Here is a 16236-nt window from a genome sequence, read left to right as displayed (position 1 = left end):
AGTGACTTCTCAGGGCCCTCTCTCAGACCAACTGAATCAGTCTTCCGGGTCTGGGGACCAGGAATCTGTGTTTACCAAAGGCTTTCGGTTATCCTGATGCACGACTAATTTAACCTGTTTGAACTACAATTACCTCCTCAGCTCCGGTGCATCTGCAGTAATAATAGGTCCATCATTAGGGTGTTTTATGGATGCAAAAGACGTGGAATAGTATAACAGAGTGTAATACAACAGAATATAACATAACATGTATTATAATGTGTGTATACAGAGAGAAAATAATCGTATAAGATGAGCAGAACTTGGTAAATAGTGTGCAGGGAAGAGTGGAAAAGACATTGAAAACACGGTAATTGGTAAGAGTCTGTCTCTCTTATGGTAATTTGGTTTCAATCCAACAGAAACTAACCCTGGCTAACTTAAGCAAAATGGAATTTATTGGAAAGATATGTGGTAGGACAGAATTACATTTCAAAGAAAAAAAAAATGAGCCTTCAGTGCTTGGGAAAGGCAACATTGAGGGAAGTTCCGGGGATCTAGGAAGGTTTTAGAAACTACCACGTGGTCTCTTCAGGGCATCTCCATTGAGATGAACCAGCTCCAAGTGCCCTTTGGGCCATTCCACCCAAGATCCAGATTCCTGATAAAGAAACTGCCTGGCAGGCTTGGGTTACCCAGAGGACAATGCACCTGAACTGCCAACCTTAGTGGGGATAGAGGAGTTTCTCAAAGGAGTACCCTGTTTTATGAAAGAAAATGTGTATGGGAGCCAGGCAAGCAAATCAACAGGCCCCCACTGCAGATATTTCTAGCTCCAGTGTTTTTAGTCTAACATTCTGCATGGACCTCGGACTTGGCACCGTGGTAAGAAATCCTGGAGCAGCAAGCTGAAGGACAGGTGCTAGCTCTTTCAGAAAATCTCCTGGCTGTTCCCTTCCCCAGGGCAGCTGTAGGACTTTTCTCTATACCCAGACTTGAGTAGCTTTGCCTCGGTGATTAGAGGAGTTGTTTGTGCCCCTGGAACTGAAGTGCACCCTCAATGCACCCCTGTGGCTCACGTGCCTCCCTGCTCCTGGTAGAGCTGTGGGGTTTTCCTGAGACGGAGCAGCCTCTGTCTTGTCGCTAACAAAGCCGTGATGTATGGCAAACCCTGGAGAATGCACACTGGCTGTCTTTTGCTTTTCTCCCACAGTTTTGTAAGTGATTACTTATAAAATCATGCTCATGTCTGAAATTTGCCGTATTGGCTCCATGCTCTGTTTGTTTTTATGAATATTTTGTTCATGTGGGACAAATGGCTATGCATGGCTTGAGTTCCGGCTCTATTATTTTTTCTCCTTTTGATTCTACCAGTTAATCACAAAAACAACCCTTCTGTGTGTGGGGCTTTTCCCTGGCGTGTGTCTGTGCCATGGTAACAGTGGCTGGTAATGGTTTGTCTGTGAGGAGAAAGCGGCGTGAATGCTAGCTTATTTAATGTGCATCTGAGGGAAGAAGGGGTTTCGAGAGCCTTTTACAATGATTGTACTGATGCCTTAAGGGTAATCCAGTGCCTCATAACACTGGTTAATCAAAGCACAGAGACCAGGAGAAGCTGGGAGGTCCGGTGCTTATGGTACCCGTCCAAGGAATAGTCTGGTCCCAACATTGGCCTCTAGCTCTCCTTTTCACATCTCCCAAGTAACTTGGTGTTTCTTTCACTGCACCTTACAACAAAGGTGTCATAATCAGTGGTAAAATCACTGATTATACCATATGGTTCTGTTTCAAATTGTCTGTAGACCAAGGCCAACGTAGCCAATACCAATTTAAAAAAACGAATTGGCTTTGATTTGAAGTTGTATGAAGGAGTTCCTGAGCTCAGTATTAAAGATGCGTTTATGTCTGCGGAAGCTGGAAGGCTTGTGGAGTGCTCTGGTGAGGATTGATACAGTGGTGTCTCCTCTCATGAAAGGGTTCTAATTTCAAAGTCCTTGTGGAAGTTAGAAATTGCATACAGTAAAGAATACCCTTGAAAATCTCTCAGATTTCAATATAAGTTCAGTGCCTATGATTTTGTATATACATTTTAGCAGCAACATTATCTATAGTATATATATATATAACATCATTATATAACATATTACATAATATGAAATATATGTAATTATAAAATATGTGCATATAGCATGTTACATATCTAATGTGTAATATATAATGTTATATACTTATATATTGTATATAATATTTACGTATTATACATAGTATGTTATATACTTATGTATTGTACATGTTAGTAAATATCTTCATACATTTATAACATAAATAAGATAAATACAAAAATATGTGTATAAACATATTTATATTTTCACAATATATATTATATCACATAATATATATTGCATATATATTATATATTATATATAATTATATATACTATATTTATTATATATTATATATAACGTATATTATATATACACAATATATATTATCCATAATACATGTTTTATAATTTTATACATGCACTGTGCAAGTTTACAAGCTTATATATGTGTGTATATAGTGTCCGTAGTTGGATATATGTTCAAAATGTAATTTCATAGAATTTTAATTATGTAAACCAATAGATCTATATTTGAAAATTCAGAAGTTATGGTGCATGTGATTCACTTCTCTTTACCCCAAGGTCTTGTTCTAGAGTAGAAAGTGTGTTCTGTTGGTTCTGTTTGGCATTTCCTCATTTTATCCCTGCATACAAGTATAACCAAAGTTCAGCATTTGGTATTATCCTGGCTCTTCAGCCCAAATGCTATGAATTTTACCTCAGCAAAAATATAAAACATGGGTCATATTTGAGGTCTAGTCGCCTACCAATCATAGTTTGGAAGCTAAGTAAAATTCGGGAACATACGAAGCCAATGACATTGCTGGTCTGCTAGAAATGCCTTCAGAATTAAAATCATATGATGTCCATTCAAAGAAGAACTGAGCCTTCCTGGCAAATGGCTTATATTTGAAATCCTCATCATTTATTTACTCTTATTTTAACCATCATAAAAATGGTAGTCTATCAATTATACATGAAACTGAATATTAGAAGGCAGAGGAGAAACATGCTGGCACGCACTTCCTTTCAGCCTGATCACCTCACATTATGAACGAGTTTGTTCTGTGTTTACATCCCTGTGCAAAAAATGCACACTTCTATTACATGTGTCACATATTATGTAAATCCGTAGTTAGTATTGCTCTGCACACCATTTTCCTGTAGACTCCAATTCAATTTCCATCAACAACTGTTTGTCGAAAACAATATTTGGAAATTCTCTCCCCAGTGACCTCTGTTTAATTGAGTATATTATGTGCCCTCTCTTTTTGTTGTTGTTATGAAGCAAGAGTCCACCTTGCAAACTAAATTTCTTCCTGTCCTTCCTGCAGAAGATGATACAATGGGAGTATTTTGTGATTTGTTGGAGATACATATATATGCTCTAATTTGTTCTGGAACTGACTGTAAATAGTTGAAATTAGCTTTTAAGTGTGGTTCTTAGAAGCCATCTCATTATATTACTTATACTTTGCATTTGGTCATTGAAAAAATAAATGGTTGGGGGAGGAAAAAACCCAGATCAGGAAATGTAGAGAAACAAGTTGTGTTTCAAATGCAATTTTCTCCTTGCTTCTCACTAGTACGTGTCTGTGGGGTATTCTAAGGAAACTCTGCTGACAGTAGAATTAGTGCCTTCCCAAGGTCCCAACTATGCACAATACTTACCATTATGACAGGACTCTTCTTAATTGTCATTTTGGGGTGTTCAGAATTACAGGAATAAAACCAAAAACAAGGATTTTTTGTGGAGTAAGAGTAGAGTTCATCACGGCTATTAAAATTTCTAATGACATGAAAGCCAATTATTGTGACTTCAGGTGGTTATTCCGAATGCACTTAGGTACGTGATAGCCGAGGTAAACATTTCAGCCTCAGACAGCTCCATTAATTAATCACCACTTAGGATTCTGAAGCTTGCTTCCATGCTTCAAGGGCCATGTGGAATACTTTCAAGATATATATTCCAGACAAGTCCGGACAGGCGAACTAGGTACTCAATAACATTTTTTTTTCATGTCCTTGTTTGACATTTATTTATTAGAGTAAAGCTCAGACTTGGATATTTTACCCCATACTCTGTTTTCCCCTATAGAGAAACTTATATAGAAAAACCTATAGCAACTTAAGAAAAAATAGTGTGTCTGAAGAGGGCAGCCTTTCCACAATTTCTTGGAATTTGCTCCACCTAAATACACATTGCATTGGGCAGTTAATTTTTTTGTGATTTAATGCTTGTGAATGCTTTTACCCATGTTGGCCCTGAATCTCATTCTCTGAAAATTAGGCTTAATTCTTCACCTCACCTTCCTCCTCCCTGTTTTTTTTTTTTTTTTTCTAAAGATTTTATTTATTTGACAGAGAGAGATCACGAGTAGGCACAGAGAGAGAGAGAGAGAGGAGGAAGCAGGCTCCCTGCCAAGCAGAGAGCCCGATGTGGGACTCGATCCCAGAACTCCGAGACCATGACCTGAGCCGAAGGCAGAGGCTTAATCCACTGAGCCACCCAGGTGCCCCCTCCTCCCTGTTTTTAAAAAAGTTTCAAATAATGCAGATGGCAACAAAATTCTTCCAAATAGAGAGCTGTATTTGGAGGAATTAACTTCACCCCCCGGTTTACTCATGAGCATTTTGATGGGATATGGTTATTTCTTCATAAAGTTTTAAACTCTACAGTCATTCCTTACTTTGAGAATTATGAAATCTTTAGTTTCCTGGCAGAGAAAAGCCAAAAATACGTTTTTCTACTTCTCTTTGTTGTTTATGGCCCCAGAAGGATCAGCCACATGAGGACTTGTTAGGAAGAGTCAGAAAAGCGTTCTCTCTGCCCTAGTCCATTCAGTCATAGAGCAAAGACTTCAAACGTCTTCCACTTGTAAACATGCTCATCCTGGAAAGTGTGCATCCGGTAGTGTTTTGTACACAGCAATTAGCATGGAGAACAAATCTGACTCATTATGATAGTGTGGCCATGCTCCCCTTGCTAGCCACAGCTAAATGGCTAGATCAGAGCCTGTCACAAGTGCCCATGGTTGGAAGGATCACTGCCACTGAGGTAGCATCTGGTGTTATGTATGCAGAGGAGACCTTGGTCTTCCCACTGTTTGGTGATGAGATGAAGAGGTGGGAGGAAATACCAGGATAAGAATGGAGGGCTGTGTAGTGTCCTGGGATATGTTTCTATAAGAAAAACTTCTGAGAATTCCATGTCTCTCCATGATGAAGGAAAAGTCTGGGAGATAGAAAGAGCAACCTCTAATCTGATGGACAGTTTAATAAACCACTCTTAAAATTCAACAACCACCACCCCCTCCTCAGGCTTTGTTGTTCAACCTCCCCAATTTATAGATGAACTGAGATGACTTGGTTAATGCCTTATAATTAGTATCAGATCCAGGAAGGGGGAAAAATCTGCTTGCCTGATTTCGTTCCACCTACCTTGGTGGCAGGCAGGCTCCAAGATGTTGTCCAATGATCCCTGTCTCCTGCTGTTCACACCCTGGTGAGGTGCACTCCTGTATTACTCCAGATTTGGTCTGTTTGGCCAACAATCACCAATAATCAGAGACTACTAATGAGGGAATTCAAGGTTTCTTTTGCTTAAAAGAACTCTGACAATCCCTGATGCCACTACGTGTGTTTTATAAGTTCCTAAGACACTTTGGCAGAAAATCATTAATTTGCTAATTTGGCCAATGAAATTAACTCTGTGTTCTAAGTTTCGGATGTGTTAGTGACATGACATTTTCTGGAGGTAATGACCTACTCCATAACTTCCTAATGGTTTTCATACTACGGTTCCAAAAGGAACAATCACTTCTAGGATAGGGATGAGGGGAGGTAGAGGACACAGAAAAATGTGGGAAGCAGTTAGCCAATCAGTTTTCCATAAAACATATATATATATGTACACACACACGAAACCCCAGATACTTTTACAATTTTCTATCTTTGGGACTATCTTATGTTTGAAAGTCAAGGTATTGCTTAAGATGTTCACTGACACTCTGAGTTCCAAACCAGTTTTCTAAAGAGTTAGAATCAAATTGTTCACTCGGATTGATATACATGGCAGTTTCAGTGACTCGTTATTTCCTTGGGGAGGTACTATGGAAGACTAGGTTCCTGAGATGTTAATAAATATTTGGTAAGAAAATAAGTTGAGTGAGAGAAAAAAGGAGGGGAGAGGTACAGCCAGCCAGCCAGCCAGCAATAAATAGATATATAGACAGACAGATAGATAAATAAATTCATTCATTCTTTGGACAAGTAATGTTGGGACAAGTTGATCTATGGATGGGTCTTTGGAGCAGAAATTCTCAATGCCTTTTATGTACCAACATGTTTAGTAATTCTCCAAGAGAGAGTTTGGAACAGTGTCCTCTGTGTTAACCTTCCTGCTTTCCTGGCACTTAAACATTCCATTGGGGAACAAGAACTCTATGGAAACTCTAGCCCGTGGGCCAAATCTGAACCAAGCCCATCTTTGCAAATATAGTTTTATTGGAATACAGCCACATTCACTCATTGTGTTGTATTCTCCATAGCTGCTTTCAGGTCACATGGCAGAGTTGAGTAGTTGTGAAAGAGTATGGCCCACAAAGCCCCAAAATATTTACTCTATGGTCCCCTATAGAAAAATTTTGCTGACGCATGGGTTGAATCATTTGGAAAATGTAGTATTTCCCAAAAATGACCAGAGAACCATTTTTCAGGAGGTTGTTCTGTGGGTCCAGTCTCTATATAACACAGGTGGGGGAACACCAAATCAACTCAGTCTTTCCTTGTGGGTCTGTGGGAGCCTCCCCTCCCCTCCCCTTAGTACCTTGAAAGCAGAATACCCTCCCCTCCCCTGTTAGGCAGCTGCACTAGAGAAGGATTTCTGTTTCTCTGAGATGTGGAGTGGCAGATTGAGCCCAGTAGCGAAAGTGAATCAGTTCTTTGTTGTAAGATACAGCAAGATCAAGTTGAGTTACAGAGAAAGCTGCATGATAACAGGAAGCTTATCATTTATTTACTGAGCATCCTGTTCACTGTTTTTAGTCCTGTGCAGGAAGGGAGTTGGGGGTTACCTTGTGCTTGTGTCTTCAGGGACTTACAGTTCTCTGTCTCCTTGAAGGAAGTGACTGCGAGACATGTTAAATAACAATGTGGAAATTCAGGGACTTAATTTAAAAAAGAAAAAAAAAAAACCCAAAAGGAGGAAAAATCTAGAAACTTTCTTTCTTTCTTTTTTTTTTTTTTTTTTGGTAATTCGGAAGTGTAATGTTTTCCCCTCTGGTAGGTATGATTCACAGAATACTGTATGCTTTCTACAGAATTTTACTTGTATCATGGTAAGAGCTGAATAGTTGTTCTGCTAATAATGTGAATTAGTTAATATATTTCTGTGTCACAAATTACCCCCAAATTTAGCAGCTCAGCAAAACTTGATCAGCTTGCAGTTTCTGAGGGTTGGGGATACGTGAACAGGAGCTCTTGGTCAGGGTCTCTTTTAAAGTTGCACTCAAGCTGTTAGCCAGGGTTGCAGTCTCTGAAGACTTGGCCGGGGCTGAAGGATCAACTTCCAAGTTCGCTCAAGTAGCTGTTTGCGAAAGGTTTCAATTTCTCACCACATGGGACTCTTCATAAGGTGGCTCATGACATGGTTTCTCTAGTGACATGGCTTGGATCTACGGAACCCAAAGGTGATAAGCCATGCCTGAGATATTAAGTTAACCTAAAAAGTGACATATCCTTGTTACTATTACATTCTATTGGTCAAGCATACCAACCCTGGTACATTGTGGAGGGGACTAGAAGGTGGAATGGATATCAGGAAGCAGGGTCTTTGGAGGTCATCTTGGAGCCTAGAAACCACATTCTGGTTATTTAAAGCAGCATCTGTTGGTGAAGGAATGGCTTATGCCCTGACTCCCTGCCCCTGGTCCAGGATACTCAAAGCCTAAGGCCAGGGAATTGGCCCTAAAATCAGCTCTACCCACGTAAGACCATTGTTAGCTTACAGAGCAGCTTTTTGTAAATGAGAAAAAGGTACATTCCATAAGATTGTTTACTTCCGCTTTTTGAAAAATGATCCTAATGTACCAATTTTATTACAGCAAAGCATTTTACTTTGTTTGTGGAAAAGTCTTGTAATATACCGCATGGCTCCCCATGCAGGACATGCCTGCCCAGCCTGCATATGTGATGGAAAGAGCAGCACCACTTGCATTGAACTTGCGTATGTGTTCATCTCCCTCACTAGACTGTAAAGTCTTTGAGGGTAAGAACCAAGTTTACTCCTTCCTTCACTGAATCATTCAGTGGGTATATACGAAGATACTGCTGTGTGTGTGATACTACAGTGATGGTTAAGAAAGAAAAGCATTAAAAAAAAGAAAGCTGTTTTTCCTGGTACTTACATTCTAGGGAGGGACAGGAACACTGTACAACAAAATAAGTACATGAACAAGAGAATTTCAGATAGTGAGAGGAGTTGTGAAGAACCTACAAAGGGTAAAGGATAAGGAGTAACAAGGGCTGGCTTGAATGTGGTTCTTGGGGGCAGCGAGGGGAGGGCAAGGAGAGAAGAAAGCAACGCCATCTTTGCAATGCCTGTTGGTAACTTTGCACATCCTAGGTGTGCAACAAAATGCTTTGTCTGGCAGGGAGAGGCCAGAGAACTAGGAAAGAAAGACCCTAGGAAAGAAAATGGGAGCACCATTTTGGTTTCAGTAAATATATATGCTATTTTAACTCATGGAGACAGATGGAGTCTCTATTATTCTGCATCTGCTTTTTGTAAGCACAAAACAAAGACTTGGTTAGGTCTCCTTAAACAAGATTCCTTTATTTCTCCTTCATCACTAGAAAATAAATAAGACCAAGGGGCAAAGGCTATTGACTATAGTTACTAAGTCAATATTTAGTACTTGGAATTGTGTTGGGATTTCCTTCCTTTTTTTTTTTTTTTTTTTTTGCATTGAGGCTAGCTTAGGTTTCTTTTGCGTTTTCATAATGGACTGAGGACACAATAAGTAGTAACTCATTCAATTTCAGATTTCACAACTTGAGAAGAAGGAGCATGGAGATTTTGGAGGTGACCCAGAGAAGGGCAGTGAAATGGCTGAAGAGGGGCTGGACATGAGGGCACACAGAGAAAGGTTAAGCAGCATTGGTTAATTTAATTGGGAAAAGAATAGGAGAAAATGCTGAGCCTTAGAAAGAGATGGAGATTATGTGAGTTGTTTGTCATATACTTTCATGGTCAGAAGTTTCATTGAAATTGGAAAGATTTGGATCAGCTTTTAGCTACTAACTGTGATGATTCTCTGTAGCATTAGGAACATGATAGGACTTCTTGGCAATGATGATTTGGTCCAGAGTTCTGGGATTCCATAACTGAGCTTGATAATTTCTTACCAGAGTGAAGGTAACTAATGTGTAATGGTGTTTACAGAGGATGGGGAGGGGAGAGGCTGTTTCTCGTGTGTCTCACATTCACAGCATAGCCCCCCCCCCCAATAAATGTTGAGTCCATGCAGCAGCACATGCTGGAATATGTGTTCCAGGGTATTGCAACAATAAAGAGGAAATCATGCTTTTTTTTTTTTTTTTTTTTTAAATTTACTTATTTGAGAGAGAGCATTAGCAGGAGGCAGGTAGAGAGAGAGAGAGAGAAAAGCAGACTCTCCGCTGAGCAGGGAGTCAGATGTGGAACTCCATCCCAGGACCCTGGGATCATGACCTGATCTGAAGGTAGATGCTTAACCACTGAGCCACCCAGGCACCCCCGAAATCATGCTTTCAATAGCAAAATTGTTAAAGAGATCACAGAACTTCACCCTATACCCTTTTTTTTTTTTTCTTAATCAGTTTCCTTTTCTTAACTGGCTTGGTATGTGCACTTGGTTTTTTGTTGTTGTTGTTGAGTTTGGTTGTGTGTGGGTTCTTTTTTCTTTTTCTTTCTTTCTTTCTTTCTTTCTTTCTTTTTTTTTTTTTTTTTGGTAGCTCCTTATGAAGGTACATGTGGGTAGAGCCTTTACCACTTATTCTTTACAAAGTTTCTTGCCCTGGGAAGGTTTTTGAGTCATCTCTTCCTACCTTACTTATTAAAAGTGTTACTGCTGTCTAGGTCCTTTGCTGTTTGGTCTTGTTTCTTGCATGATTCATCTCACTGGGGTTGGAAACATGGTTTTCCATCTGAAATTAAAATCCCAAAAGTCATGTCTGTCATCCAGAGTTCAGTCTGTCTGAACCCATGTTGGTTCCTGGATTGTATTTGTCAATGACTTTTTGTGCCACGATGTTAAACGCAGATGTCTAATTGGCACCTTCTAACACTATTTATTGGTTCTTCATTTCTCGTTCTTCAAATATGCTCCAGGCCAAATGCAGGAAGAACTCTAGCTACTGAAAAATGTACACATTCCCAAAGTTCCTTGTCTTACGCTGATGGGCAATTAGACTTGGAGGAAGCTGGCCAAGCGAAGGACAGTTGTGGACAAAGCAGGGCGGCCGGCTGGCTACAGCATCTGGCAACCTTCCTCACTTATGAGCTGCCATTGAATTTGGTCTGTCTTCCAGGTTTCCGCATAGTACTTCCCTGCCTTTGTTGAATAGCACACTCTGTGTGCTTTTGTCACTAAATAGTTTTACATCCTCCTCCTCCTGAGCTTTCTTCTCTGATATAAGTAACTTGGATCTGCTCGGGACCCACAGCCTGGGGAAGGGAGAGAGAGAAGACGCAAACTGGGGTATTTTTGCCTCAATATGTCTTCGAATTCCAGCCTCTCTCTGTTTTTGTAGATCATCTAGTCCTTTGGCAGTTACCTCACAGCCTTCTGGAGACATTTCCTATGGAATCACATGTAGCCGTTCACCAATGCTCTCTACCTCTGTGCGATGTCTGTCATTTCCCTGATTTCTTGCCCTATTGACTTTAACAGTTGGTATTTTCTATGAAGCCACATTAGGGAACTCTTTACCCTAATATTCTGAAGTCTGGGCCAGACTTCCTAAGATATTATAGCAGCCACTGAGGCTCTGGAATTTGACCAGTTTTTACTGCATTTGTCCTCAGGCGTGTTGGTCCCATTGTCATAGTCCCCTGTTCGTACTCGCTAAACTTGCTAAAATAGGATTAAGCCTGCTAAACCTATTAATTAATTTGATGTTTACTGAGCACTTAGTATATCTCTGGTACAAGCATGCCTAGTTATTTGAGTAAATAAGACCCAGCCCCAACTCTCTCCTGTCCTCCCTTATAACCTTGTGGAATGTACACTCTACAAGAGGAAACTGCATTTAGAAGGCAATTACAAGTGAGTGTAACAGAAGTTTTGCTAAGATGTAAGTGCCGATGTGCTGGAAACATCAGTAGTTCTTGGTATTCAGGGAAGGTTTTCCAAGGACAGGAGTTGGATATCTAAACTGCAACCCTTACCCAGCCATTTAATTGGGCTGTGGTGGTTCAACGTTCAATCTATATCAGTAGATTAAAAATCAGATTCTTTTTCCTCAAGCGTCTTCCCACAATTTCCAGAGATATTTCTCTGGAGTTTGAGAGTTCATTTTTTTCTGTTTAGAGAAAACTACTATCAATAATATCCTTGGGTCTTCATACCTCTACTCATCATCATCCTTATTCAGTGGATGCATGTAGCAGTAGAAGTGTGTGCTGGGAATATTCTGGGATGTTTCCTTGCTTCCAAGATTAAATGCGAATCACTTGAAGAACCTCTTAAAAATGCAAATTGCTGGATCTCTCTTCCAGAGATTTGTAAATTCCTGGGGTCAATGAATTTACATTTTAAACCAGCTTGCCTCATTATTCTGATCTGGATACTGCCCTTTGATTAACCACTGGTTGCTAAGGGCACTAAGAGGGGGAGATGGAGGGTATGATCAATTATTTATCTGTGAGTTTATTTTCGTCCAGACTGAAATCCAAACCACACCTTATGGCTAGTTTATTCAAAAAGATATCAAACCAGATATTGTGTTTTGTGCTATGAAACTGATTTTTGAATATAGTCACATCCATCAGAAGCTATGCTACAATTTGGGACATGGCCATGTCTTTAAAATTGTAATTAATATTGACCAGTTATTTTGTTGTTTCTCTGGCCTTTTACATTTATCCTTAGCACTAGAAAGGATGAAGTGTGTGAATCACAATAGACTGCAATTACCATCATACAGTTAATTATACTTGTGTGCTGAAGTGTAGTGTGACCTTTAGGAGAAAGTTAAGCATGGGCATGGAAGTATCTTGACACCTTTCAAGAAGGGAGAGCTGTGTGTTTCACATTGGGTTTTTATTGCATTCAAATCCACAGAAACCCATTTTCTGTCCTTCCCGCTTCAAGGTTCCTTAATAATTTGGTTCAGACGCTGTAGGTCACACATCTCACTTTTCTTTAAAATATTTTTTTGAATGTTAGTGCTCAAGTCTTGAATTCGATTACCATCATTTTATTTTGATTAAAAAAAAATCAAAGCTCTCAAGAAGAGATAACAAGTGTTCATAGGGATGTGGAGGAATGGGCACCCTTGTGCACACTCTTGGTGGGACTGGTGCAGTCACTATGGAAAACAGTATGAAGGTTCCTCAAAAAATGGAAAAAATAGAACTACTGTATGATATTAAAAAAAAGAAAACAAGATATCAAAGAGATATCTGCACTTGGTGTTTCTGGCAGCATTATATATAATAACCAAGATATGGAAATAACTTAAGGGTCTGTCAACAGATGAGTGGATAAAGAAGAGGTATATGTTATATATAATATACATGTTTTATATAAAATGTACAATATACAGTAGGGTGATAACCATATTGTAAAATGTAGGTATATCAAATCAACTCTGATGGCTTAAACTTATATAATATTATTTGTCAATTATATCTCAATTAAAATAACCTATAAAGCTTTATTTTCCTGATAATAGTATAAAAATTATGGTTTAATTTTAGAAACCTCTATTATGGCTTGAAACTATGATAAGTTACATTCTCAACATATGATGTCTCAAAAATTAATCTGATGGTAAATTCCTAAAGGTTATGACTTAAGGAGACTTGAAGAGATTCTACTGAAGCCCAAACCATTGGGGTAGAAAATCAGCCAATGGCCCCTTCCTAAAAATGCAGAGAACCCGGGATCTGCTACAATATTCAGGCAATGGGCTAATTCTGGATCACTAGCATTTTCTAGGTAACAGAGGTTTCAGATGTTTCTTTGGTATTTTAGGCGCATAACATTGAGAGGAATCGAATCTTTCCATGGAAGTCCAGTGTTGCCACTATAATCAGTAAAGCATAGCATCGTTTAATTGACTAGATTTGGGGCTGGATAAGGAGGGAGCATGGGGACTATCTAGATTATCCTTATTTCACAATTAGGAAAATGGCATTAAGAGAAGGTACATGGTCATGCACTGGTAAAGTTAGATATGTTTGAAATTCATTGCTACTGCTTCTCATTGAGGGAATATGATTAAGCTTTTAGTTTAATTTCCAGCTACTTCCTTGATAGTTCTCCCTTTACCCAAGTTGAAATCAGAAACGCTTCTTATACTGTGCTATAGCGTCCAATCCCATCAGCCTCAGTGGGGCAGGGGAGCTGATCCCATGTCTGCCTCCTCAAATGGGCATATGTGAAAGGAGAGTTGAATCGAGCAGGCAGAACACAGCGTTTAGCTAGCATACCAGCTTCCCGTGGCAGAGATTCAGGAAAGCTGTCAGGAACAGCAAAGGCCAGCACAGAATTGCACAGGGGTCCTGAAAGGCAGATGGAATGCCGTGATGGGGAGTATAGGAGTTGGCAGTACTGTAGTGGTCTACTGGTCATTCTCCAAACATGCCAATCACTTCCACATCTTCGTGCCTCTACCATGAAGTATCCACAACTTTCTGCAAGGGGTAGAAAATGTGAGTATAGTCAATTACCCAAGAAGGTTCAGGCTGCAAGAGTAGCAGCCTGAAGCTGTGGTTAAACTGCATAAGACGACCATTTAGGGTTAACATCTCTGTTCTTCTCTTGGCCTTTTTTCCTCTTGGTCACAGAATGGTGGCTTCAGCTCCATGCACCATATCTGTATTTAGAGAGAAAGAAGAAGTAATGGTGAAGGTCAAAGCATTATCTTTTCCCTTTTACCAGAAAAGCAAAGGGTTTCCCAGAACTCTGTTACCTCCTGCCCCTCTAAAATTACATTTTATCTCATTGGAGTGGAGGGAGGAAATGCCGAGGATGTGCGTATGCAGTTTTGTTTTATTTTGTTTTGTTTTGTTTTTTTGAGCCTCTCTGGTAGAAGTCCACCCCCCCCCCCCACCAAATGGTGTTAAGAATGGCTGTGGATGAGATAATCTACAGTGAATTTATGGCATTTTTACAAGCCCGGAGAACTGGTAACAATGGTACGGTCAGGTCTTTGCCAAGATGAATGATCTCTTTATACTAAGAGACTCAAATGACCTCATTTATTAATGTGGATATCTGTATACCAGTTTGGTTTCATGTGGAAACTTATAATAATGTGCCTTATTTTCTGCTTGTTGAATTAAGGCTTCTATGTGTACAGCACCTTACCATACAAAATTTGATCCCCTCAAGAATCCCGTGACATAAAAATTATTATTCTAGTCTCACTGAAGAGAAAGTAGAGACAGAGAGAATTTGGATGAGTTGCACCAGGTCAAACAATGAGTACACACTGTGAGTTGGATCCAGATGTTTTGGCTCTGGTGTTTGTATTATTATACTCACTGAGGAGAATGTGTTTTAAAAGAAATGAAACAGAGAGTAAATTGAGACAGTCTAAGACTACATTAATTTTTGGAGCTGTAGACACTGAATAAATAATTTGTTTAGAGAAATAGAAAGTGATTCAGTTTGTGTGACAACATGAAATCTCCCCCCCCCCTTTCCCTTTTTCAGAGACCCTCGGCCAGCAAGTCTTCGGGGGCTCCTTCCTATAGCAGATGGTCCAGTTCACAGCCACATCAGGTAACATGCTATTTTTAAGAATCTCGTCATGCTTGTTTTCCCCCGAAGTGCCTTTCCAAGTACAGTTACCTCGTCACTGGGCAAACGTGGAGGGTATCAGGCTCTTGCCTGTTCTCACCTTGAAGGTGGCCCCTTGGCAAAGGGCCGTGGAGTTCCTCTTTGGTGACTTCTCTCACCTCGAGTCTCCAGTCAGGGCTACGTGACGGGAACAGTGAGAGGGAAATGCCCAAGTTCCACATTCAAAGCCCTCCTCTGTGCCTAGCTAACGAAGTCAATCTGGCAATTCGTGAGAATAGATTTTGCCTCTTATTCTTCAACCAAAGATTTTCTCTCTGTCCTTTCTGTTCTTGGAAAGTGTGTATGTTCCCATGTGTGTGCATATGTGCATGCCTGTGTGTGTGTGTGTGTGTGTGTGTGTGTGTGTGTGTGTGTGTATGGCACATAGGATCTCTAGGAGTGTATATACTGGTGTATCTGAAAATGTACCGATACTGCAAATAATCACTTTTTCACCTTGTTACTCAGGATGATTAAAATCTGCATTCGGGTCAAACAAGTTAAGCCAGTACAACACCGTTATGTTTCTGTGTGTAAAAAAAGCAAGATTTTTGGGTTGGTAAGCCATTTACACAGGTGACTACATGGGCTTCTATTTAAAGCAGCATATGGTGAGAACACTAACTTTAGACTCTAAAAGCTGGGTAGGACTTGTACCTCAAGACCAACAGGAAATAAGCTCTGTCTTGTCTTTTGCTTTATTGGTCTGAATTCTCTTTTAGACTTTTAAGGTCGCTTAGGCAGGCTGGAGTGATGGTAGCAGAAGCACATTATAAATGGTTTATAGTCACATTTTCTCCCACATTTTATTGACTCTCAATAGACACTTAGTATGGGTGGTAATTTAGTCCGGCCTCAGCATAATGTGAGCACTCTTGTTATATTCCCTTTTATCTTGTCTTCACAACTTCTTTGTAAGAAGTTGACACTTATGGGGCGCCTGGGTGGCTCAGTGGGTTAAAGCCTCTGCCTTCGGCTCAGGTCATGATCCCAGGGTCCTGGGATTGAGCCCCGCATCGGGCTCTCTGCTCGGCGGGGAGCCTGCTTCCTCCTCTCTCTCTCTGCCTGCCTCTCTGCCTACTTGTGATCCTGTTTGTCAAA

General features: G+C 40.0%; 1 protein-coding gene across 1 annotated transcript in view; it reads left to right on the top strand.

Annotated features, from left to right (window-relative positions):
• The window catches only part of LOC111154952 (RNA binding motif single stranded interacting protein 3), a gene marked incomplete at its 3' end in the record, with an annotated part of 1272548 nt that overhangs the window by 236440 nt on the left and 1019872 nt on the right, over positions 1-16236 (top strand). The window contains exon 2 of the mRNA XM_022514916.1: positions 15010-15078. Within this exon, the coding sequence (XP_022370624.1) occupies positions 15010-15078 (69 nt within the window). The remainder of the gene's footprint in view (positions 1-15009; positions 15079-16236) is intronic.

This window comes from Enhydra lutris, unplaced genomic scaffold, assembly GCF_002288905.1.
Source record: "Enhydra lutris kenyoni isolate GAN:26980312 unplaced genomic scaffold, ASM228890v2 scaffoldscaffold39, whole genome shotgun sequence".
Lineage (NCBI taxonomy): Eukaryota > Metazoa > Chordata > Mammalia > Carnivora > Mustelidae > Enhydra > Enhydra lutris.
This window is presented reverse-complemented; position numbering and strand designations above follow the sequence as displayed.